We start from the raw sequence: 27,142 nt of genomic DNA on the forward strand, positions 1-27,142 counted from the left end.
CTCATTTGAGTTCCAAGATGTGTGTTTTTTATTTTAGGTAGAACAGCATTAGTGCGTGTTGTCTTTAAATCAGCTACTTTTATTTGTTCAGGGAAAACGTAAATAATGATGGATGGGGAGACAAATATTTTCTTTTGTCAAGCAGCATTTATCACATGAGCAGCCTCTAAAATATTCTACCACTGCAGAGTCACGTGAGAACAATCACTTATTACAAAAGAACGTGAGAGAAGAGAGATATCGGACCTCCCGCAGCACACACAGCCGGATGAAGATGAACTCCTGCTCAGACACCGGCATCGAGTCGGCAAACTCATCGTGCTGACGGAGGAAAACAAGAAGATTGAGCACAATTCAGAAAGTTATGATCAGGAAATGAATTGACAGAAAAGTTCACGTCAGATTTAGAGAAGACCACACAGGAAGGTAAAAAGATCACAAGATGGCAGAAGAAACAAAGTAGTTCTGGTATTTAAAGCTACAATGACAAACGTTCACTTTGTGTTGGTTCTGGCGGCCCCTGTAGACTAAAGTGGTAGTGTCTCTGAGCGCCAGGGTCTCTTCAGAAAACCTCTAATTTTACTGCTCTTTCAGCTCATAAACACTCTACATTTTGACAGAAAGCTCACCTCCCCCTGCTTCTCTCTCGGCGTCCCCTGACAGTCTTTGATTTCGTGACCGATCTGCCCGCAGAGCGCGCAGGGGCGGGGCTTGTTGGGCTTAAACTCCTCTCGTATGATGGTGAAGTTCGGCTCGTGGGTGGCCAGGCCCAGCATGATCAAATCAGCTGATCAGACAGAAAACATTGTTAATTAATAACATGTTATTTAACACTTAACTAGTATGTCATTTAACTAGCACGTTATTATTTCTTTGACATATTAGACTGAGATGTGAAGGCTCACCGTCAGCGCCACACAGGCAGTGGTGTGTGTTGGGGTCGTGGTTCGGTTGAGCTGCCAAAGTGAAGCACAAACGTGAGTTAACAAAATATACAACAACGTTTCTGTTCAAATGGTTCAGACTTTTGAGTCATCAGTCCAACTATTTCTTTAAGTCAGCAAGACTTCTGCTGCAAATTTATGTGCATTTTCTTGTAATTGTGTACATTTTTAAAGCTTTTGTGGTGTTTTTGTTTTGTTAATTCTGTATCCTTCGGCAGTAAATTTGCTTGATGCACTTTAAACCGCTGCTGTGTTGGTCGGCTGTACCTCTCTGCCTCCGGATGTAGTCCATGATCTTGTGTTCCCCTTCACCGGGAACACTGGCATCAGATAGTAAGACCTGGGCGATAAGAGCTAGAGGTTACTGATCGCCAAGAGCTGAAAACAACAACTGATTTTAATCTATCAAATCGGTCTACAACATGTCCAATGTCTGGCTATTTCACACACCGTGATGTTCTTCCAACCCGGATCATTGCTGAGTCGCTCTGCGACGTAATATCGAAGACACTGAGCCAGGTTGTCCATGAACTCGGTTCCCTGGAGACAAAAGAAGTCAAATTCTGCTGTAATATACAGGCATGAAAACGGGTCAGGGGTGAAAAAGGTGAGAAGGATATTACCCCTCTAGGGGTAATATCTGAGCTGGAGAAACTTAACTTCAGCCATGAGTCAAAAATGATGGCATTCTTACTAAGTATTATGCAAGCCATTTCATGCCAGCCTGTCACTGGGTCTAACATTTACAGTCAGTTACAGGCGAGTCAGTGCCGAACAGCGTCACTCGACGAGAAGCTGACAAACTATGATCATTATGGGTTTTAATTATTCTTTTTGTCAATACCCAAGTGTACGTGTGTGTGTGTGTGTGTGTATATACACACACCCGTTCAAAAAGTTTGGGGTCACCCAGACAAATGTTCAGCAATTTCTCACATGGAATAGCCTTCATCTCTAAGAACAAGAACAGACTGGCGAGTTTCACATTAAAGTTCTCTTTTTCTGGCCATTTTAAAAGAGTATAATGGAACCCACACATGTGATGCTATGCATCGGCAGGCCAGTTGTAAAGCTTCTCTCACCAGCATAACTGTTTTCAGTTGTGCTAACATAATTGCACAAGGGTTTTCTAATCATCCATTAGTCTTCTATGCGATGAGCAAACACAATGCACCATTAGAACACTGGAGTGACAGTTGCTGGAAATGGGCCTCTATACACTTATGTAGATATTTCATTAAACACCAGACGTTTCCACCTAGAATAGTCATTTACCACATTAACAATGTATTGTGTATTTCTGATTAATTTAATGTTATCTTCATTGAAAAAAACAGTGCTTTTCTCTGAAAAATAAGGAAATTTCTAAGTGACCCCAAACTTTTGAACGGTAGTGTGTGTATATATATTTTGTAGACTTAACACTTACAATATGCAATACTGCTATACTATACTGAATATTGTTTTGCTACTACTACATTTCACTTCATAATATTACACTTATATGCCATAATATGTATAATGTACCAGCCTTTTTATTTGACCACATTATGTCATACTGTTATACCACTTTACTTTGAGGAGACGTCACTGTTAGTCTAGAACACTGAATAATGTTTCCACCAGGTAAACCTGAACGTGCACACCTCTCTCTGTGTGACAGTGATTATAACCGCATAACTATATATATATATATATATATATATATATATATATATATATATATATATATATATATATATATATATATATATATTATAATTAACTGGAGGATACACTTTTTCCTACACGTAGATCTTAAACCCTCATATATAAACAGGAGCCCACCCTACGGAGGAAACTCATTTAGTTTTTTAAAAAAAATAAAAGCTGGATAAAATCTCCACTTGTCCTCTCCTTATATGTAGTCAGGTGTCGGTAGGTAGAACTAACAGAGCTGCTGACTCTCCGCTCTCCTGTCCGACGTCGCACGCTGCCACGGACTCTCTGCTGCCAGTAATCTCACTCGCTGTCTCTCCAACAACGTTAGCTAACATGTTAGCAAGCTGACTAGCTTGCTATCATTAAACTGGTGGGAGGGAAATGAAGCCGCTGTAGACATCTTAACACTGATTGGCCAAAACTCGCGACGTCAAAGAGCTTCTCTTGCTAAGATGATCACGACCTCAGTTTTTTTTCCGTGTCCCACTCTAATCTCAGAAACGGCGGACAGTTGACCCTCCACCCCCTCCCAAAAACAAAAACTCTTCGGATCTACGTGATTCACGTGGATGACATATTTTGGTTTCAAAACGGCGAATTTCGTCGAAAGGTGAGGGATTTTCATGTCTGAATATAATATAAATGTGTATAAAAACACGGAGGGGCATGCATTCTCATTTATAAGCGGAGCAAGTTTGCATTATAAAAACAAACTAATCCAAATGCAACAATAAACATCACAATAATAAGTAAAAATCTGGAATGAAAGACACTACAAGACTTACTGGAGTGATGCAGTTACTGTCAAACCTCTCTTTAATCTCATCAGGTGCAACATAACCTCCTGTAGAGGAAGTAACAGGAAGGGTAAACATTAAAAACCACAAACACAGAGAAACATCCAGTGGAACACCACTCACAATGCTTCATGATTAATTCAGTTTTGTAGCCAGAGCATTTTTAAACGTATACTTCAGATGTGTGAAACACAATATTAACAAGAGACGTGTAAACATGCTCCTTTACATAGGTGTGAAAACCCAAAAGGAACAAAGTAGCACAACAGGTGTGTTTTAAAGCTCTCAAAAAAGACAAAAAATAGGCTTTTAGTATTTTTTGTCCTGGAGATCAGAGAGGAAAATGCCACCAGACAATCCAAACCATCGGAAAGTTGAGTCAACACACATTCTGGATTTGAAAACATCACACACACCTCTCCCGAGGATCTCCTCTGTGATGCGTTGCTTCTCCTCCACCAACTCCACGCCTTCTTTGGAGGCACGAAAACGCCGAGAGCGTTGCTGGTTCATCTTGGCCCGCGGAGCCTGGCGGAGAGAAACAGGACGTTATTTATACCGATTTCTGCTCCGTCATCAATGCTCTTATTGTGCCTCCATTAATTCAGACAACATAAAGGTCCCGGGATAGGGATGTCATGTGTACAGATTGTAAAGCCCTTCGAGGCAAACTTGTATTTGTGATGTTGGGCTATATAAAATAAACTGAATTTAATTAAACTATCACGAATGTGTTCAGAGGTTAAACTTCAAGCTATTTTTGACCATTTGAAAAAAATCTAAGTGATGGCAACTTTGTTTATTTCCTCTTGTTTTAGTTTTATCTGAACGTTACTCACCACTCCATCGATGGCCATGTAGAGAACTCTCCTGGGTCGCACAATATTAAAAAGGCGGTCCATGTACTCAAAGATGGCGACCATCATCTCGTCCTCGTTTTTGGGGGCGGCTCTGTGGAGAGAAGGTCAGAATTAAAAAGTCTGTGCGTTTTAAAGTTCCCCTGTGCTTCTGTTGTGAGACTATAATTTCAAACATTTCATAAGTGGGAGGAAATCCCACCGACAAACACTCATCTTTTAGCATCTTAACAAAATGTAAGATTGATGTTGTTGCACAAATCAAACATCCAGGTTTGATTTTAGTAACAAAATGCTTCAATACTTCATTATTCAGCTATAAAATGTCCAAAAAGCATGACAAATATTTCTGTTTGCTTGATTTGTTCGACCGACAGCCCAAAACATTCAATTGACATTATTTAAAAAAAAGACAGAATTCAGAGAAGCTGATGCAAACTGCATTGTGGCTGAAGGCAAATTTAAACAAAAAAAAAAGCTATTTAGTTGACCGTTTCCCAATCAATTTGGATGCTCTTTTTTATTTATTTATTTTTACACTGGAGAGAAAGGGTGTCAAACCAAATCTTGATTTCAGAAACAAAACAAATAGAACATGAAATGAGTCTTAAAAGGAGAAGGAATCCTACTTGTCCTCTGGATGTGTACACGGGTGAATGATCCCGTTCATATCCAAGTACAAGTTGTCGAATTCCACCTCGTTGGGATTCGGCTTGGTCGTGTCGACAGGAATACGGACTCCATTACATTCTTTACCCTGTGAAGAAAAAAACAGGTCAGAAACAGAACACTTCATCCTTCAGTCCATCACAAACATTCAACACATCTGGAGACACGAGGTTTTCCATTGGACAGGAAAGATAACACGTGACGTTTACTGTAAATATAAATACACGTAACGCACAAGTTTTTTTTTTTTTTTTACCATTAAACGGTTAATCCAGATTTTACATGGTGCTATATGTAGAGTCATTTGTTAAATATCCATTTATACGTGTTTTTTTTTAGGTTGTTTACATCTTCATAATACAAATAAATAAAAACAAATCGACGACGCGTCATTACGGAGCGGGAAAAAGACACATAACCGTCGGCAACCAGAATAAAAAAAACACATGGAGCGTTAAAAAGCATGTTAAAATGTTCCCGCGCACGTTCACGCGACACGTAAACGTCGCGAGCTAACGCGCTAGCTCTCACCTTCTCCTCGACACAGTGGACAACGATGGACGCATATTTCCTGCTGAGCCAACGGAAGAACGCCGGGACTCCCATCTCCGGTAGACTCGTTTATCTGTCGGCTTGTGAAAAAACGAAGTGAATTCTTGAGGAAAAACGGTTAAAATGGCAAAATTAAAATACGAGATTTTGTTGTGATTGCGTCGGCTATGGCTACATGCTGTTGGCCATGGCCGTTATGGACTGCTTCCGGGTCACGTCGACTTTAACCGGAGCATTCCGCGAAACAAAATCTAATGCACCCACAGCGACCCCAACGAGCACAGGCGGTATACGATATTAAAAAATGCACAATATAACCCACAAAAACAGAATAGAATAAGAACAAAAAAAAAGTTTGAAATACAGTAGGTGTATTTAGATCATTTACTTTTAAGTACAATTACTAACACCAAATTGTAAAAAAAAATAAAATACAATTATATAATTTTACTTAAATAAAGTAAAATGATTGAAAATATTACTGAAATAAAATTGTGTCGTATATTAATGAAAAGTGTAGAAATGTCCCTTCTGGCTGCTCTATACTAAACATTATATTATTAGAATATAAGTACTCATCGTTTGTGTTTCTTTTCATGAACTGCACAAATGCATTGATGTATATTGTTCATCTTAAGTTATTTAGATGTATCTGTAATTATTATATTTCAGTATTCATTCATAATAATTTGCTGGACTTGGCTTGTCTGTGTTAAGTTACCAATACTTTGCTATATATTTACAGTAACTTCTTCTGTTTCTCAAGCACCTGAAGTAACAGTATTTGTATTACTTACTATTATTAATATTACTATTATTAAATTGTATTGTGCACTAAGCTCCCGGCTGTTCAGCTACAACAATTGTGAGCACAGAAGAAGAAGCGTAGACCACAGTAAACACAATTTACATGTATTATCAGCTTTACAACTGGCCCAATAAAGTCATATCAAAACCACATAAACGGCATGTACTATTATGCAGGACAATATTTCCCCTTTATCCCCCTTCAGAATCAAAACATGTGTGACCGGAGACATCAAGAAACCACAGGATAAAGAAAATACAGTTTAAAGAAAATGCTAATAAATATTTAAAACATTTAAATTCAAAATCAGATAAATTCTCAGATCTTTTACATACAGATTGAGAAATTGTGAATAACAAAGAATGACACATTTTTTGGACCCAAATAAGAAAATATGGACTTATATAGAAGACTAAAAAAGTAAATAATAACAATAATAATAATACAAAAGCCACACATATACATTAAAAGTAAAAATAAATGTTACGGTCAGCAATTAGACATATGAATATGAAAATAAAACACAATCAAACTAAAATCACAAAGAATTAGCTTTTTGTTTTTGACATTTCACATATTCATAAGAAATCTCCCGAAATGGAAAAATGTATATATATATATATCAATTTTTTAAATATATATAATACAAAATACATATAATCATAATAATAATACAAACTCCACACAAATACATAACAAGTAAATATATATATATATATATATATATATATATGTATACATATGTATATATACATATGTATACATATATATATATATATATATATTTATATTAAGAAAATATGTCTGTTTGCATTGAACACATGGTGTGTTTTATTCCTGCTTCTTCACTCAAGGATTTCAACAAGTAGAACTCTAATTTTTTTTCTCCCTCATGAACGCTGTTATATTAATTCATTTTCAGTGCTACTTCATCCCTCTTTTACTGATTTATTTATTCACATCTCCTTGTGTTTACCTGTAAATCTATTTAAGTACATTGAGAGCGACAAAATAAAACAAAATCAAATTCACGCACTTAATAAAAACCCTCACATCTGAATGCATATTCTAGAGTTCACTCCTTCTGACAAACTGCCACTTCTTTGAGTTCACAGTTTTTTAAAATTCTCTTCACATAATTCATGAAAACATCTTCTCACTAAGACGTTCTATTATATGCAAATATTTGTGTGTAAACTAAAAAAATACACAATATAAATTCCACTGTATATTGTGCTCTTCTGGAAGGGTTGAGCATATCCTCAGCAGCCTGAGAGGTGCAGCACTGCAGCTATAAACACGAGAGAGGACTGACTGTCAGTAGACAGCAATATAACGCTCACATTACTTTGAAAATTGATAATTCAGTTGAACTGGACAAAAAATAAATGATTGTATGCAGTAACTGATTCATATGAAACTAATTAGCTTTAAAGTTAATCCCATGCAGTCAAAGGAGCATTTGCAGTATTTGCTATTATACTGTCCTCTACACACAATAAAACAATACAACACTATCAATCCTCCACACTGACCTCTCTTGCCCACATGTCGAGTTTGATGTTAGCTAGTTAGCCTTATTTTGGCCTAACTTGTGCAGCACATTTAAGCTAACCTTCAACTCGGTCGCGTTAGCTCTCTGCTATTCAGTATTTCAAGACAAAAAACAACTGTTTTACAACAATGTAAAGGAGAAACCAAAGAAACAGAGTAAAAAGTTTCTGAGGATGAATTTGGCACAAAGACGCTGCAGCTCTCGCTTAAGTATTCAAACATTTAATCTCATTTAATCTGCCGTCCAGGAGCCGGTTCGTGTCCGTGCTCACAGACCAGCAGGAGCTGCATTCACACACAGAGGTCTCCTTTCCCGCCGTGTTGGTCCAATTCAAACTGTACGAGAGTCTCATGCTAACAAGGCTGGCGGGATACATGGCGGCTACATGGCACCTTTAATCAGCTGATCCCTTTTGCTCGCACATGAAAGGCTCAGCAGGAACTCACAGGCTGTAATGCAGCAATGTGAGTCTCCGAGGCTCCACATCTGAGCCCCTTTGAGTCGGTTTCTGGCCATTGAGCCGTCGGAATAAAGACCCACTCATTTCTTTTCTTTAATTCATTCATTCTTCCTTCCTCTAAAAAAAGTTAAAAAAAAACGCACACAGACTCTCAGTTTTACTATCATACCTATCCACTGTCAACTGAGAGCTGTGTACAGAAGCAATGAGATGTTTCTTTGTGGGAATGCATTCAGGAACAGCATGACGGGGACTCTGTGATGGCTGCCATTTTGTCTTTGTTTGTTTTAGAAGGAAATGTATTTAGATGAAGTACCAGAGTTTAAAAGTACATCAAAGAAACGTGTCCTAACCAGGCGGCGACGTCCGGTTCTGAAAAATGAAACCAAAGCGGAAGAGTCTTCAGAATCAGAAACCGTTTATTTGCCAGGAATGTTTACACAAACAAGCAATTTTTCTAGGCGGAAGGTGCACATTAGATATGAGACGTTAGACGAGACAAACAACAATCAACGACAACAACAGTGCAATAGGCATTAAATTAAGTATCAGATAAAGTGCTCAGACAAACAGATAACGTTAATGTAAGTGTATGTTAAAGTAAATGTGTGTTTAAGTTAAAGTGTATGGTAAGTGACATGAGTGTTTAAATATGAAGTGTGCAGGGGAGTGACCGGTAAGAAGAAAGAAAAGAAAGAAAAATAGTCCTGGGGTGACAGAGTCAGTCAGTGGGGGACCCGGGCTCTGTTGATGAGCCCGACTGCCAACGGGAAAAAACTGTTTGTGTGGCGTGAGGTCTTGGTCCTGATGGACCTCAACCTCCTGCCAGAGGGAAGGGACTCAAACAGGTTGTGTCCAGGGTGAGAGGGGTCAGCTACAATCTTCCTAGCTCGCTTCAGAGTCCTGGAAGCGAGTCCAGATTGCAGCCAATCACCCTCTCAGCAGAGCGGATAATGCGCTGCAGCCTGCCCTTGTCCTTGGTAGTGGCTGCTGTGTGCCAGGCGGTGATGGAGGAGCAGAGGATGGACTCAGCTATGGCAGTGTAGAATTGCACCATTATTTTCTTTGGCAGGTTGAAAATCCTCAGCTGCCTCAGGAAGAACATCCTCTGCTGGGCCTTCTTAGTGATGGAGCTGGTGTTCAGCTCCCACTTGAGGTCCTGGGTTAGGATGGAGCCCAGGAAGCGGAAGGACTCCACAGCGTCGACGGGGGAGTCGCACAGGGTGAGAGGGGCGGGTGGGGCTGCGTTTTTCCTGTTGTCCACAACCATCTCCACTGTCTTCAGAGCGTTGAGCTCCAGGTTGTTTTGGCTGCACCAGGTCACCAGGTGGTCAGTCTCCCACCTGTATGCGGACTCGTCCAGAGATGAGTCCAATGGGGGTGGTGTCATCCGCAAACTTCAGGGACGGGATGATGGTACTAAAGGCAGAGCTTGAGTCCACAAACAGGATCCTGGCGTAGGTTCCTGGAGATTCCAGATGCTGGAGGATGTAGTGGAGGGCCATGTTGACAGCATCGTCTACAGACCTGTTGGTCTTAAACCTGCATTCTGTCTACTGACCACCAGGGGTCGATTTGGCCGTCGCCATCTTGGTTTTTCGCAACCAGTGAACAGGAAGTGACCACATCTGGACTGAGGAGAAGTGACGTAGAGACACCGTATACGTCTCTGGTGTCGACCTGTCAATCACCTTGAAGCCCCGCCCTAAAACGTCCCCTGCTTTATGGTTTGTTTGACTCTAAATTACAATAATTTACTAAATGAACATCATGCTGTATTGAAGAAGACTTGAATCTAGAGATTGAGACATAAACTCATGTTTACAATTTTTACTGAGGGAATAAATCAAGAGAGAAGTAGAGTCGTTTTCTATAGACTTCTATACAACCAGAGGAGTCACCCCTGGTGGTCAGGAGAGAGAATGCAGCTTTAACACATCACATGAAGCATCGGCTTCACTTTATAGAACTGAGGATTTCGGCCAGGACAAAACTATGTCTAAGTCTTTTAAATTCCTTTACAACAAAAAACTATATATATATATATATATATATATATATATATATATATATATATATATATATATATATATATATATATATATATATATATATATTAAAACAGACCAGCAGAAGTCGTCATTAGTTTTGCAGGAATTTGGTCATAAACTAAAGTGTTGGCCAAAGTAAAACTTTGACCCCATGATGGTGGTCAGAGGGTATTATGGCATATCAACCTTATGGTGGCGCCGTCAGCTTCATCCTCTGGAACACGAACCGTCTGCACAAACATGTCATGATAAATTTTCAGACCATTTATTCATCCGTCTGTTTATTTGCTCGTGTTTTTGTGTGTGTTTCAAACCATCCTTGATCTCCAATATAGACGTTGCCGCAGGATCGGTGGCGAGTTTCTAATTGAAAAAGGCAACGGCAGGAAACACTCCTGGTCGAGGTAAACCGCTCTAATTGAGCTAATTCTGTCTCAATGAAGGAGCTCACTTAAAAAGCGAAAGGCGGCGCAGGCAGCGACGAGGGGTCCTTACCTGCACATGAGAGGGGAGCCATTTTATTAACAACACCGTTAGATCCTCACTGGAGTGGGACTCAATTATTGTTAATGGAAGTTCACACATATTCCCAAATGGGAGGCAACGTCGCTCAGCTGCACAAACATTTACAAACATAGAAAAAATAAATAGTTTCTCGAACACATAAGATATTATAAAATAAGATGATCCTTTATTAGTCCCGCAGTGGGGAAATTGCAAGATTAGAGCAGCAGTGCACACAAGAGACACATAGTAAAATATAAAACAAGTAATATAAATAAATAGTAAAACAGTAATAAAAACAGTAAATAATCCACAATAGCAATATTATATATACAAACAGAATAAAATGTATAAACATGTATATCTGACCTAATTTCTTCAACCATAATCTACTATAATTCATCTTTAAAGGGAGTCAGAGTCAGAGAGAGGAAATCTGTTTGAGTGTGTGTGTGTGTGTGTGTGTGGTTAATAAATACATTATTATATCGGGCGATCTGAAGCGGCAAACACAACCTTTAATTATGGGTAACACTTTGTTGAATGTTCTGTAACTAAGCAACCAATCTGCTTCCTGTTCAAGAGATATTTGTTTTCAGGCGTGTTTGATCTGGACAGGCAAACATTTTTTTTAAGGGGATAAAAGAACACACAACCACAAAAATATCAATGTATGTTTAAGATGTACGCTTTACAAGCAGAGTGTGTGAGCCTGAAATGTATTGTTTCTGGTATTTTTCCTCAAAAAACAGATTGACAGTCTGACATTTTTTAAATTCAAATGACACAATCCTATTTGAATTAAAGCTGCACATAAAGGTACAACTCAGCAGAGATGAGAATATTATTGTATTATATTATTAATATTAAAACAAATACACATATAATCTAAATGAATGCAAAATCAATTAGACTACAAAGAAATTAAAAGTACGAACTAGAAAAATAAAATCAACAGTTATGAAATAAAATGGCAGAATTTCAAACCTCAGTGTTGTGTCCCGGGAGGTGAGGTCAGGCCCGGTGGTTTGAGTCCCTGCAGGGCATCAGGCTGCTTCTGCACCTGAGTCAGTATCTCAGGTGAGGAGGAGAGAGAGACAGAAGCTGGTGGACTTTGCGAGAGAGTGAAACTATTCTGTTAAAACATTTACCAAAAAGCTCCTTGTGTTGCTCTTGACTTCTTGTCTCATGCTGCCCCCTGGTGGTGAAGAGCTGCAGCAGCACCAGCCCAGAGGGCCCTCTGGGGGGTCAGAGAGGTCAAATCCAGATCTGTGTGATAGGGATTTGGTTTCTGTTCAGTCAAACAGATTCAGACTACACACTCTGTGTGAAAATCACACTGCTATAAGACTTTTTTTTTAACTATATTTTATTTCTTAAAAGTTACTGTGAGGAAGTTTGAACTGGTTCTGAAACACACTCTGTTTATTACAGTCGGTCCAACTCTTTGGGATGGAACGGTGTTAAACTTGGTCTGCTGGAGGGAGAACCAGAACCAGACCCTGCTGCAGTAAAATTAGATGTTTTCTGAAGGGACCCTGGTGCTCTGAGACACTACCACTTTATTCCACAGGGGGCACCAGAACCAACACAACATAAACGTTTCTCAATGTAGCTTTAAATACAAATTTGAGGTAGTTTACTTAAAGTATTGAAATTTACCGCGAGGAGCCTTTAACTGGTGCTGAACCAGTCTCAGTTTGATCTTGATCCCCTATGTGACCTTCATAAGTATACAAGACCATCAGAGAGAAGTCTATTATTATTTATTATCAATTCATTATTAATGCAAACTATTTGAATGTGTCTTCTTTTTTACCAGTTCAACGTACCTGATGATGACGATGATGTTGATGATACCTGCTAAAAATTTCTCAATGTCAGCATTGTCATGTTAGCATGCCGACATTAGCATTTAATTACCGCCTCACAGATCTGTAACAGTGAGCTCCAACATTTAGTTTTACAGGTATTAAAAAAGAAATTGTATATATATATATATATATATATATATATATATATATATATATATATATATATATATATATATATATATATATATATATATATATATATATATATATTTATTCTAACGGGCACAATTTCCCACTTCAGAACAGCTTTGTCAATAATATGTCAATTAAATGTATGTAATAACCTTCAGGTGCAAATTAGAAAAAATTAAAAAACATGTACCAAAAGAAAAGGACTCAAAAAGACTAAACCTTTGTGAGCAGCAAACCGCTCACACATCCAACGCAAACATTCTCACTGAAGAGCCGATCGCTTCTGGAAATAAAATAACCTGTTTCCAGCCTTTGAGAGGAGACTTCTCATCCTCTCGTCTTCTAAATACTTTACGGTTAAGCGATCCGACCCTGTGAGAGAAATAACGACCTCTAACAAGACTTTTAACGGGTAGTAAGCAGGAGAAGCTTTATTCATCAGACGTGCACGGACGGTTACTGTGAGCACACAAATCTCACATTATAGTATTGAATGATTTGGTATATTAAACAATAATGCAAACAATGTTCAAAGCTGAAGCAAAGTCACAGCCAGACTGTGTGCAAAAGTTGTTTTCAATACACAACTGAAACTATGATTTGAGAGATAATTGTAAGTTTATTGTACATACGCACAAAAAAAAGGGATTAAAAGAAGATATGTCTCTATTAGTTAAATTATGGAACAACGCTAACATACATGTGAAACTCATTTTTGGTTTACGAAGCTATTTTTTTTTTATATCTAAGTGTTTTTATATCTAATTATCTTGACTTGATTGATAAGAATTTAGGATATGATTAGATAAGCATAATTGTGTACACTATTACAGGCTTTACTCATTGTTGTGTGTGTAAAACACCCCGACTGCTTCATGAAGACTTTCAGACATTTTTCTGAAGAATTCAACAGAATTTTTTCCTGCATTTCTTCCCGTTTCCTCTTATTTATATATATATATATATATATATATATATATATATATATATATATATATATATATATATATATAGATATATATAGATATATAGATAGATCTCTAAAGAGAATACCTCTGAAGAGAAACTTTCTCAACTCATTACTGTTGGAATTGTGCGTATTCAGCGTTTCTCCTTTCTGTGTATTAAAATACTGCTGGAGAAAAAGAAGACATGTTGTTTTGTGATGTTTTGATCTGTGTTGTGTTCACGCTGCGCCGTTAGCCGTGGGAGCTCTCTGCTGCCACATGAAAAAGCGGGAGGATCTCACAAATGACCCGGGCTGGTCGCTCGTTTGAGGCTCACATGGCTCATTACCCACACGAGATGCAAGGGGACAGAAGAAGGGAAAAGGAAAAGGGAAAAAGGGAGGGAGGTTTAGGGAGGAGGAGAAGTGGCTAATGAGGAAGGAGGAATTACGAGCTTTTTCAGCTCCTCTGGGATACTCTGAGAGGAGCTTCACCTGAGCAGGAAGTCACCTGTAAGGGGGGCAGCGGACCCGGTGGCAAGAAATGCAGTTTGTGACACAACTAACACACGAGAAACAAAACAAAAACAGCAGGGCGTTCTTTCTTTTGACTTTGCATAAAAAGAGGAACGTAAACAGTTTGATTCTGCGGACAAGGAATAATGTATTTACAGGAGCTTCTTGAGCCGTACATTGAACACCATTGACCGTCTCACATACTGTATGCATATACTGTATCACAGACTGGATCACAGCCTTGTGCTTTTTTGTGAGTGGGACATTTTTGTACAGTGTTGGCGATGCGGAGAACATCGGGAAAGCCGCTGCATGCCGTGCTGTTCGTAAAATGTATTTAGCGCTGAAGAAACTTATGGATGTGTTGAAAGCACTCAGAATTATATGACAGTGTTATTAGGACACCATACATATCATTATTGTAGAAAATAATTAAGGTGGACTCATGATAAGAATAGAAAGAATCACACACAATTTCTTTTCACTGCTTCAATTGATTGAATTTCTGATTATGAATAATACATACATACTGATCCGCCCATACACAAATTCAAACTCCTATGGTAATCTACACATACATGTATATACACATGATAAACACATACGCGCATACAGTACATATATCCTCATAAGCAGTGGCGGGCCGTCAGGGCCTGCTAAGCCTTCTCTGATGGCCTAAACAGAATCACAAAGTGTGCGGCGTGAGGTCTTGGTCCTGATGGACCTCAGCCTCCTCCCAGAGGGAAGGGACTCAAACTGTTTGTGTCCAGGGTGAGAGGGGTCGGCGACAATTTTTCTTGCCCGATTCAGAGTCCTGGAATCGAACAAGTCCTGGAGGGACGGTAGATTGCAGCCAATCACCCTCCCAGCAGAGTGAACGATGCGCTGCAGCCTGCCCTTGTCCTTGGTAGTGGCTGCTGTGTGCCAGACGGTGATGGAGGAGCAGAGGATGGACTCAACGATGGCAGTGTAGAATTGCACCATCATTTTCTTTGGCAGGTTGAATTTCTTCAGCTGCCTCAGGAAGAACATCCTCTGATGAGCCTTCTTTGTGATGGAGCTGATGTTCAGCTCCCATTTGAGATCCTGGGAAATGATGGAGCCCAGGAAGCAGAAGGACTCCACAGCGTCGACGGGGGAGTCACACAGGATGAGAGGGGCGGGTGGGGCAGCGTTCTTCCTGTAGTCCACAACCATCTCCGCTGTCTTCAGAGTGTTGAGCTCCAGGTTGTTTTGGCTGCACCAGGTCACCAGGTGGTCAGTCTCCCACCTGTAGGCGGACTCGTCCCCACCAGAGATGAGTCCAGTGAGGGTGGTGTCATCCGCAAACTTCAGGAGCTTGACGAACTGTTGACTGGAGGTGCAGCTGTTGGTGTACAGGGAGAAGCATTGACAGCATCATCTACAGACCTGTTGGCCCTGTAGGCGAACTGCAGGGGGTCCAGGAGTGGGTCAGTGATGGTTTTGAGGTGGGACAGAACCAGGCGCTCAAAGGACTTTATGACCACAGAGGTCAGGGCGACGGGCCTGTAGTCATTGAGTCCTGTGATCCTGGGTTCCTCTGGGTACAGAGATGTGATCCCCTGATGGGCTGGGGGAGGGGAAGGGGGGGGGGGGTGATGGTCTGTGGCTGTTTGATGGAGCTGTGGGTGATGGCGTCAGGACTGCTCCATTGTCTTTCAAATCTGCAGTAGAACTCGTTCAGCTCGTCTGCCAGGCGGAGGTCGTTCATGGCGTGGGGGTTTTGGGCTTGTAGTTGGTGATCTGCCTGAGCCCTCTCCAAACAGAAGCAGAGTCACTTGCTGAGAGCTGTTGTTGCAGTTTCTCAGAGTACAGTCGTTTAGCATCTCTCACCGCCTTGCTAAACCTATATGTTGACTCTGTGTACAAGGCCTTGTCCCCACTCCTGAATGCCTGGTCCTTTTGCAGTCTTAGCTTTCTGAGTTATGTTGTGAACCAGGGTTTTTCGTTGTTATAACTCACCCTGGAGCTGGTTGGAACACAGCTGTCCTCACAGAAGCTGATCGGAAGTTACAGCCTCTGTGTACTAATCCAGACTGTTAGTAGCAGTCCTGAAGACATCCCAGTCTGTACAGTCCAAGCACGCCCGAAGATCCTCCAGAGCCTCACTGGTCCACTTCTCCACTACAGGTTTGCATAGCTTTAGTTTCTGCCTGTATGAGGGAATCAGGTGGATCATGACGTGGTCAAAGTTTCCCAGTGCAGCGCGGGGGAAGGCGTGATAAGCCCCACTGATTTTGTGGTGTAGCAGTGGTCCAGAATGTTCTTCTCTCTAGTTGGGCATTTAACTAACTGGGGTGTCCGCTGTGGTGGAGGAGCTCCGCTGGTCGTGTGTGACCTCCCTCCATGCTCGTGGTGGTGCCGTGTGGCGGAGTGGGTGTCTGCTGTCCACACATGGTGGATAATAAAAAACTCAAAAAAAAGATTTTTAACTCCTCTGTTTGTATAGAAGTCCATGCTTTATGTGTTAAAGCTGCATTCTCTCTACTGACCACCAGGAGGCGACTCCTCTGATTGTATATAAGTCTATATAAAATGACTCTACTTCACTCTTGATTTATTCCCTCAGTAAACATTGTAAACATGAGTTTATGTCTCAATCTCTAGTTTCAAGTCTTTTCAATACAGCATGGTGTTCATTTAGTAAATTATGGTCATTTAGAGTCAAACAGACCATAAAGCAGGGGACGTTTTAGGGCGGGGCTACAAGTTGATTGACAGGTCTCTGTCAGTTGTTTTTTGTCTTACAACTTTAACCCTTTCACAGTGTGTTTTCACTTAATTTTCAGTTAATTATAACGTTGTTATAATTGCTGTAAAGAATCCACTGTGACTTTGAGTCTAACAGCAGCAGAATATAATATTTTCGTTTAACATTTTCCTTTATATAAAGTAAGAAAGATTTGAGCACCAGACGAGAAAGAAAAGACAAGAAAGAGAAGACGAGGCGTTCGGACCAGTGGATTCATGTTCTCATGTCAGTGGCCTCATTTAGTTGCATTCATATTTTTGGATTATTTCTCTTTGCTGCAGCGGAGCAGAGATTAAAGTCAACTCTTTGAGCAGCAAGAGCCTCACAGTGAAACGTAATTGGTGCCTCACAGCGGGACGCCACGCCGCCCCAAAACATGAATAAACAACTAAAAACGGCAACTTGTTATTCAGGCGTTTCAAAGAGGAGCTCGCGTGTTCTGTGGGAATGTAAAGAAGTGTGTGAGCACACAGTGGACCTTTAATCACCTCGGGCACATGAAGAAGCCTTAAAGACGGGGGAGGGGATGGAGAATCATCTCTAGATCAAACCCCCCCCCCGCATGTCAGATCCAGAACGTCCGCTCTGGGCTGCGACGCTTCTCCTTCCAATTTGTCAGCAACCAGACCTGAGAACTGAGCACTTCGGGCGGACCACCAGGCTTCTTTCGGGGCCACCATGCTGCTTTCCACACGGGCAGAACAAAAGCACAAAGCCGAGCAGGGGACGCTTTGTAGCGGCGGGCCGCTGACGTGCCGCCTCGTTCTCCTGCAGGGGGCGCAGAGCTCTACATGCAGGTGCTTTTTACTTATAAAAAATAATAATAATTAAAAAAAACGTAAAATAATTTAAACAACTTTTGAGTATTCAAAAACATATTTAGAATTTCTTATTTTAATTTCTTCCAGGCAGATAATAATAATAATAGTAATAGTAATACAAAAATCAATTTGCAGAGACTTTAAATGCTCAAATATTCAGATATCCTAGTCAATCGCAGTCAGTATTTGCTGTTACTTCCCCAGGTGCATCCCGGGCCTACTCCTTTAAGTTGCCCACAGCATTACCCAATTAACAACCCCAAACAAATCTAACCTAAAGACTAACTAAACAACTACAAATAATTAAACTAAGAGCTATCAAAAGAGAAAACTATCTTAATACATCAAAAACATATAACCTAAATAAGCAAACAACTACACTCTGTTAGCGTGTGCCAATTATTGGATGCCTGGTGTAGCCTCCGGAAGAACTCAGTCAAAGAACTTATCTCGTTCTCGGAATTTATTTAGCTTGATCACAAGTAAGGTAACAAATGCTGCGATCGCGATAGCAGGAAGTCGTCCAGTCAACACGCAGGTTGACCGTCCAAAAAATCACCGAACAGCCGGAAGGTCGGCTCTTTAATACACGGTTTTCCGTCATGAACATCTAACATTTCTATTGGCCCTAACTTGTCTAAGAAGAGGAGAATCATGTTCTCATCTTTTCTCACAAGGCTGGAACGTGCAACGACCAGTCTGCTTCTCTAATGTCAATATACTGATAAACAGTTATGAGTGTTGAAGTGTGCAGGCGTGTGACTGACTTCTCTTGAGAACTGGACATTTCATAGACACAACCAACTCCAGCTGCATAGCTGTGTTATACTGACCTCGCTAACCTGAACTTTAATAGACATGAAGAGTAATAGAGAATATCGGCAGAATATAAGGATTTATATTATCAACTTAAACAAGACTTGCGAATAAAAATAACTTAGAGTATTATACAAGTAGCTCCTACACTCTTTATTAGGGAGATCATTAAGGAGATTTCTATGACGCACAATATACATTTGTGGAAACATAGGGAATTCAGAAAAAAAATAGAAATAAAAAAAGTCCAACTATCCTATACAATGTTTATACATGTGTCTGAGGTGGGAAAGCAAAGAGAAATGGAAACAGACTTCAGATCTGTGGAGCGATGAGGAGACGCTAACCTTCCTCGTATTAAAACACAAGTATTAATAACTGTTTTCCACCAGCATCATAGAAGATATTTCTGATGTCGTTCTTTCTTGCCGGACAGCATCCCATCATGCGTGTATTTATGTATACGATACCAGAGACAGCAGGTATGGAAATGCATGGCCCGCCACTGCTAACTACATTATGTCATTATGCTGATATTTGTAGAAACTTTTCACCTGGACGCTCAGACTCTCTTTCTGTTAGAAAAAAAAGGAAACGTCTCCAAGAACCACAAGTTCTTGCACCATAAATGTCCATAACAGAACACCAAAACTCTGCAAACTTGACCGGAAAGGAACCAGAACACTGTTGGTTTGACTCCCTCATAGGCCTGCAGCTCTCAGCAGACTCTGTTCGTACCGACAACAAGTTAATGTATGTGTATAACTCACGTCATCAATATGTAATAAGGAGCCGGGTCCGGTGACACAGTTAGCGTCACATGTGGACAATCAGGGGTTTGACCTTTTTTTTTAACGGAACTTTAACATGGCGACGGCTGAGTCGGTGGCTTGCAGTCAACAGCGGTAACAGTTCTAACAGTGCTAACAGTCCTAACAGTGCTCAGTTATAACAGTGCTAACAGTGCTAACAGCGCCAACAGTGCCAACAGTGTCTACCCGACGGGAAGCAGAAGGTTGGTGCCAAACCATTGTTTTCGATGGTACGGCAAACTTTTACTCGGTTTTTAGAAGCGAGGAAGGAGTTGAGCTACTCGTCAATGTCACACGTGACCAAGCAAGCGACCAATCAAAAACCTGCGTTGACACCAGCCATGGTTAATTACGATTTACTTGATAATCTTTCTCCTCCTCCTCATCCAGCAGATCAACAGCCAGAACTTGATGTCTGCATTTAATACTTTCTTCCAGGTTATTTAAATCTGATCGCCGCTCCACAGGTCCATGTACCCCCTCTATATATTTAAATAGATAATAGCTGCTTGCTGCTATATTAACAGTTATTTTCACCCAAGCCGTGATCTTTTCCTGGACCACTTTGTTGCCTAAACACTTCAGGGGCGCACTGATCCCTCGTGTTGCTGGATATTCGGAGAAATACTTATTGGTAAGATATCATTCAAACCATTAAATTACATTTTTCTTTGAATAAAGGTTCAGTAAATTCATCTGGTTGCTGGTAACTATAAGAAAAAGGACTATTTTCACGGGCGGATTAATCCACATTCACTGTTGTGTTGAGTCAGAATAAACAGTTTGATGATGATTAAGGAACACGTCGGTCAGAGGTCAAATTAAACTCCTCGATCTGGATTCCACCAAAAGGCCGTCACCGTTTCACGGCTAATGGAGCTCCTTCCTTTCTTCGTGGCGGCGGCCGTGACCGAGTCGCTGTTAGCTAATCCTTAAGGGGGGGGTCCTCGCTTTGTCTTGTCACCACCAGGGGGCTCAGAGGCTTTAAAGGCCGCGGCTTAGTTTAACATCTATTAGCAGAAAGCTGCGACCCCCGCGGAGAAGCTCCCATTGGATGCTGCTGTAAAAAACAACCCTCCCACTAGGATTGAACACCATAAGCAATATACAAGTGAAATATATGGTTTGGTACATGAGAAAATTAAAATGTCATAGATGCACGCAGACGTGCCCCAATGCAAATTTTGGAGACCTCGCCTGAATGTTCTCTGCACTGAACCCTCTCTAACTTTGTTCTGCTTCACTTTATTAAATTAAACCTTTGCAGGGAGAATGTTCACATATTGTGCTACGATTTGGGTTAGAGTTGGACCTTACAGCTGCATCATTTCAAAGAAATAATCATCCTGAAAGTGTTTTTTTTCTAGGCGGACCTGAAACCTTTTCATTTTTTGCTGTGTGTCATCTTCATTTACTCTAGACTGATATTTACACATCTGAACTAAATCTTACATGTGTAGCCTTTTATTATAACACCCAAATTAATCAAATAGCCCTAGTGGTTGCAGAGATACATCCTTTTTAGTTTGGGTATGCAATTTTCGAGAAAAGGGCGTACACATAGGTTGGTGTTCTATTGGTTAAGAAGCTCAGAGATGAGCCTCTCCTCGTGGACATCGTACTAGCTCACGCTGCAGGTTCTAAACTTGCCTCTCTGCACGTTGTGCAACATACATCGACTCGTCTCATACGTTGGCAGTTTGATGCAATGTCGACGAAGACAGATGGAGAAACCATAACTTTGTGCACGATGAGTATAAACCAGAGCCGAGGCAGAACACATGTCCTTCAACACGTAAAACACGAGCTCGCTGCAGCTCATGGCGGATCTTTTGAGCGTCTCCATTGATCACATGTCTTATTGAAGGTGGCCGTGTCTTATTGAAGGTAGGCGTGTCTTATTGAAGGTGACCATGTCTTATTGAAGGTAGGCGTGTCTTATTGAAGGTGGCCATGTCTTATTGAAGGTAGGCGTGTCTTATTGAAGATGGCCGTGTCTTATTGAAGGTAGACATGTCTTATTGAAGGTAGGCGTGTCTTATTGAAGGTAGGCATGTCTTATTGAAGGTGACCGTGTCTTATTGAAGATGGCCGTGTCTTATTGGAGGTAGACATGTCTTATTGAAGGTAGGCGTGTTTTATTGAAGGTACGTGTGTCTTATTGAAGGTGGCCGTGTCTTATTGAAGGTAGGCGTGTCTTACCTCACGGGGTTAAGGAAAGATGGGAAGGACAATTCATGAGGGGTTAGGAAAAGACAACCGCGATGTTTGTCAAATCCGACTCCACTTTCCCTATGCGACGTAGTTATGACGAGACGGCAGGCGCACGTTAGTGACGTCAGTCTGCAGCCAGCGGTGAAACTACAATGTTTTCCGAAGATGGACTACAAAAAGCGCAGCTTAGATACTTCGTCCGTCTTCTTACAGTGTTGTGTCATAACGACAGAAACAACCCGGTTCATAGTATTACTTTATTAACAAGGTTGGAATAGAAATGAACGAAGGAATATAAAAGTGAAACCAACGTATTTTTCACAGAGTACAAAGCTACTAAACTGTCTCTTTGTTCAGTTTCAAACATGCTGAATTAAATACGTTATCCCACAACGATGTGTGTCATATATGTGTGTCTCATATCCCTTCATGTTGTTATGGTTTATATGCAGATTCTAATCTGATCATAAAAATATGCAGACAACAGTTTATGAAACACCACACAACTCGTGTTGACTTGATATGTTTTATTGTAATGTGACAAAATAGTTGATTAAAAAGATGATAATCAGAAACATGACTCAGACTGAAGAGCTCGTCCAGTTTAAGTCTTTCATTAAAGCTTCTGTAGCGGAAGTCACATGAAATAAAAGAATGAGGGCTGAAGCTGCAGTTCAACACCAGAGAGAATATCAAATACGTCAGTTTGATCACTTTACAGCAGTTTTCAGCAGCGTAATGTTTGTAGTTTGCCAGCCGGTTTAACAGATTATTGAAAGTATTCCCAAATTATAGCAACAGTTATTTACATGATCTGCGTTTCTCGGTCATGGTGGTCTTTTCTCGTGAACGGCCGAATGATACGTCACTTTAAATGTTGCCGTCGCAATGAATTGTGGATTGGCAATATCTCCTTTCCTTTCGTAAAGGAAGGTCCAGTGTTTTCTATGCTAAAGGAGCTAAATTAGGAAGCATTGAAGCTCCTTTCCTTTGCGTTTGGACAATTCGACCGGCACTTATCATGGCGGCCACTTAGGTACTTCCGGGTCATTTCACTCAGTTAGGAAGGTTTCTAACTAAAATGGACTATTTGACCGCAGCCCGTGTCTTATTGAAGGTAGGCGTATCTCTCTGCTCCAATCCTTGTTTTTTCAACAGGCACGTGTTCGAGTGATTTTCACCCGACGTTAATTGAGGTTTTAACATTGAAGGGAGACTTTTCCTTCACAGGACAAGACTCACGTGTCCCAGGAACGGATGGACTAAAGAACAAGTTCATAGCTCCATTATTTATACTTTTAATCATGTTTTATTGACGATTGCCTAATTTTTCACCCGATTTTAAGTCTTTTTTTAGGGTCCCCCCATGACTCCTGAAGTTCTATAGCGTAAAATAAAAGAAGAGTACTTCAATTTGCCTTTTATTGTTGTATTTTAATATATTTTGATGAGAAGTATATTTGATCAGGTACATTATATCGGGTGAAATCTACCCACGTTAGTGATGGTGTTACTATTTTTAACGTTAGTGTCCTAGGGTTAACGCTGCACAAGAAAAACCAAATGCTGCTGCAGACGTCTGCTTCTCTTTCACGTCCTTTTCTCTCTGGAGGCCTCTTTCCACCAGGACAGTTGTGCAGAAGTTACTGATGACTTCTGCAGGAATTCCTTTATATTTAAATAAACTTCAGAGCAGGCGTTGCTCTTGGATACAACAGATGCTCAGTTGGAGGTTGTGGTTTTATTTGTTCTCATGAACTTTGTTGAGGTTGGGATGTCTATTCCATCATCTCAACTTTGTTTAAAAAATAAACTCAATTATTCCAATTCACAGCTTTAGTCTCAGAGCTAATGCTAACTAGCCATGGTGGACCAAAAGCCAATTTGAGCCAAATTATTGTATAACAGCTCACAAGAGACATAAAGTACAAGCAAAACAACAGCTGGAGTTACTTTTCTGAATACAAACAAAAAAAAACTCTCATTGTCTCGGTTGTTTGACTCAGCTTTCAGATGCTTTTATATAAACAATAGAATGTAATCTGAATTCACAGATTAGAGAAATATTAATAAAAATATTTTCTCACCAATCAATCGTGCAAACCTTGGGACCCCTCGACCCCCTGAACGCCACCGTGTTACAGCTAGCAGAACAAGTACTTTAACTCTTGATTTGTACGTTTTAAATATATAAAAACACACTTGTAGTATATAGATTTTTAAACTACTTTTACTTATACATCATGGTCGGTATGCTCTTTTCTTACAGCGGGTACCTTTCACAAGATGATATCAATATAAATATATCATCTTTTTATGCAGTTTTTACTTCTTCAACCAGCGGCTTTGCGCGGCTGAACCACGAGCTCGGGGAAGCCCGTCCGGCCGTCCGGCTCCCTGGTGAACTGCAGGCCGCCCGCCTCGCCCACCACCACCTCGGCCGTGGTGAAGACCTCCAGGTCTCCGAGCACGTGACCCCCCACCGTCCGGCCCGCCTCGTCCGCCAGGCAGACGTGCACGTGGGCGTCCCGGTTCAGGGTCCCGACCAGGGAGACGATCTCGAACCGTCCGCTGAGGTGGATCACCTGAGGGGGAGGGGCTTGATTTAACTTAACTTTATTTATTTTCTGTAACTATATAAATAAAGTTACAGAACTTCATTTACAGTTATATAACTTAATTCAGTCATATTACTTCATATATATAATTCCATAACTTTATTTACAGTTATACAACTTATATAGTTCCATAACTTTATTTATATAGTGACATCACTTTATTTACAGTTATAAAACGTATATAGTGACATAACTTTATTTACAGTTAAATAACATATATAGTTCCATAATTGTATTTATATAGTTCCATAACGTTATTTACAGTTATATTACCTTAGTTGCTTTAATTTATTTATAGTCACAAATGTATGTTTAGCCACAACTGTATTTACAGTCACATTACTTTATTGTTATTTTCATTAACAAAATTGTAAAATCAACTTGCAATGTATTTTATTTAAGCAATAAGGTACGAGAGGCAGTACTGTGTCGTGCAATAATGTACTGTTCAAGGGAATTGTTAGGCCCGACGCGCAGCAGAGGGCCGACAAACCCTTGAACTGTACATTATTGTAGACACAGTACTGCCTCGAGTACCTTATTGCTTTTATAATACGGGTACCTGCGACTTTATAAATAGTAATAGTAAGCTCTCTTTCAGCACAAAATAGTTGTAGCCACCAAACGTTGTGTATCGCATTTCAGCAACAGAGAAAATAGTCCCGTACGGGACTATAAAACTGACTGCCTGGTCAGCGATTTACTGACAAGGCCGGTTGGAAGCAGGGTGGAGGATGACACGCAGCCACCGATGTAAAGAAGTGCTCTCGCTGCTTCTGTCCGTCTTTTCTCCGTCATGTTTCTCCTCCATGATGTTTAGAGAACTTGCCTCGCGTCGAGAAATTACTGACGTAATAATCTCTCACTGGAAATTATCACGATTTTGTGGTCAAACCCTTTTCTTTCCTCATCTCATTTTAGGGAGGAAGTGGCGTGTGTGTTGTTGTTTGTTATGCTGGTGTGGGGGATGCTACGTGAGCTTGTTAGCTGTTCCGTTTGAGCTAACATCACTGTTAGTGAAGAGCCCCGTTGCAATACTGTGAACACTCAAGCAATACACCTGCAAGTTAAGGAAACCAACGTCTGCGAGTCGTTACTGCGGACGTTACAATATCAAAGTTTACACGAACATGTTTGGTAACTGTCAAGCTTGAAATGACAACTAACGGTCACGCAATTTAAATCTACCTGTTATTTTTAAGTGCGCACTAATATGGAACGCTCTAAATGTAAACAGGCTGTACAGTACTTTATGGCTGAATAAACTACACCTCGTGACTCACTCTCAACCAATCAGAATGCTTGATTTGATCTACCTGTATTATAATTATAGCTACATAATGGATTTCCAATCAGTTTACTTTTTGTTGTGAATATGTTTATATTTCTACAAAAATGTGAATACAGGACTTTTAATTGTAACAGAGTATTTGTACAGTGTGATATTGCTGTATATTTTTCCGACCGTGAATATGTTTTTGCACTATTTGAACATTTTGGTCTCAGTACCTCGTTGGTGTTGGTGGCCGTGGCGTTGGCCAGCCGGAGCGTTGCCTTGGTGACGCTGCCCACGCAGGTGATGATGAACGGCGCTCTGAGTCGCCGCTCATCCACGAAGGCCTGCAGAGACCCCAACAGCTCCTGACCCGGACCGAACCGAACCGCATGGACCTGCAGGGCCGACCCACTCCCTGTTGAACTCTGGAGAAAAAATATATAAAGATTGTTAAATTGAGCAATTTAATTTAATTAATTAATTAATATATCTTTCTTTATTTTATTATTTTTCATCTTCCTTTTTTCTATTTATTGTATTGCATTTTTATTCATATCATTCACACAATTCTTAAAAAGTTTTGATTTAATTTTGTAAAATAAATGTTTATTTTTACATACATATATAAATACACACTTCGGGCTTATAATATTTATAAAACTATAATAGTAAGAAAAAGGCTCTTAAAGATATAAATATGTATTAATTATAATAACTATATAACAGTATACATGTATATATATATATGCATAATGTATCAGATGCTTTGATCTTCATCATTAACTCTTAACACAATTCATAATTATTTTATAGAATATGATGCATTTCTGTAGATTAAACTACAGGACATAAAAGAGGTCAAATTAACAGTATTATACAAACACATTAATGCAGGAGAACATTCAGGTCATAGTACTTTCATACTTTTACTTCCGTGAGGTTTTGAATGCAGTACTTTCACTTTGTGTGTGGTCCATTCAGATCTGTAACAGGATCACTGTGTTAATCAAACACAGGCTGACCTCTGAGCTCTCTCGAGGGAGGCGAAGCGAAAACAACGTTTCTTTACATTCATTTACTGGAACAACTAACTTAATAAATCAGCTTTCATAATCACCATATTTGATCACTTTTAATCCAGTTTTTCTACAAAAAAAATCAGCTTGAAATGGATAGAAATTCAGAAAAATTATTAATTAATTAGAATTATTGAACGTAAGAAGACAGTGATTTTTAATAATAATAATTATTATTATAAATAAATAAGAACTAATGGTGACAGAAGACTCTTTTAGGAAGGCAGCAGTTCCAAACCCTCAGAACATCCGGATAAGAGACTTAATCTCAATCACAATGTACTGTATTTATAGTGGAAACTGAACCAGTTTAATTAATTTATGTATGACTGTTTTTGGTGGTAAAATGGCTCATGAAGCAGTTGAGAGT

General features: G+C 40.0%; 1 protein-coding gene across 1 annotated transcript in view; it reads right to left on the reverse strand.

The window, feature by feature from the left end:
• xrn2 (5'-3' exoribonuclease 2) overlaps positions 1-5,622 on the reverse strand; it is a 38,681-nt gene extending 33,059 nt beyond the window's left edge. The window contains exons 1-10 of the mRNA XM_079215693.1: positions 5,500-5,622; positions 4,929-5,056; positions 4,282-4,393; positions 3,859-3,970; positions 3,431-3,489; positions 1,395-1,484; positions 1,212-1,284; positions 906-956; positions 630-787; positions 247-321 (exon numbers count right to left, since the gene is read on the reverse strand). Coding sequence (XP_079071819.1) covers positions 247-321; positions 630-787; positions 906-956; positions 1,212-1,284; positions 1,395-1,484; positions 3,431-3,489; positions 3,859-3,970; positions 4,282-4,393; positions 4,929-5,056; positions 5,500-5,574 — 933 coding nt within the window. The 5' untranslated portion in view covers positions 5,575-5,622. The remainder of the gene's footprint in view (positions 1-246; positions 322-629; positions 788-905; positions 957-1,211; positions 1,285-1,394; positions 1,485-3,430; positions 3,490-3,858; positions 3,971-4,281; positions 4,394-4,928; positions 5,057-5,499) is intronic.
• Between the last annotated feature and the right edge of the window lie 21,520 nt (positions 5,623-27,142).

Source organism: Taurulus bubalis, assembly GCF_910589615.1.
Source record: "Taurulus bubalis genome assembly, chromosome: 3".
NCBI classification, from domain to species: domain Eukaryota; kingdom Metazoa; phylum Chordata; class Actinopteri; order Perciformes; family Cottidae; genus Taurulus; species Taurulus bubalis.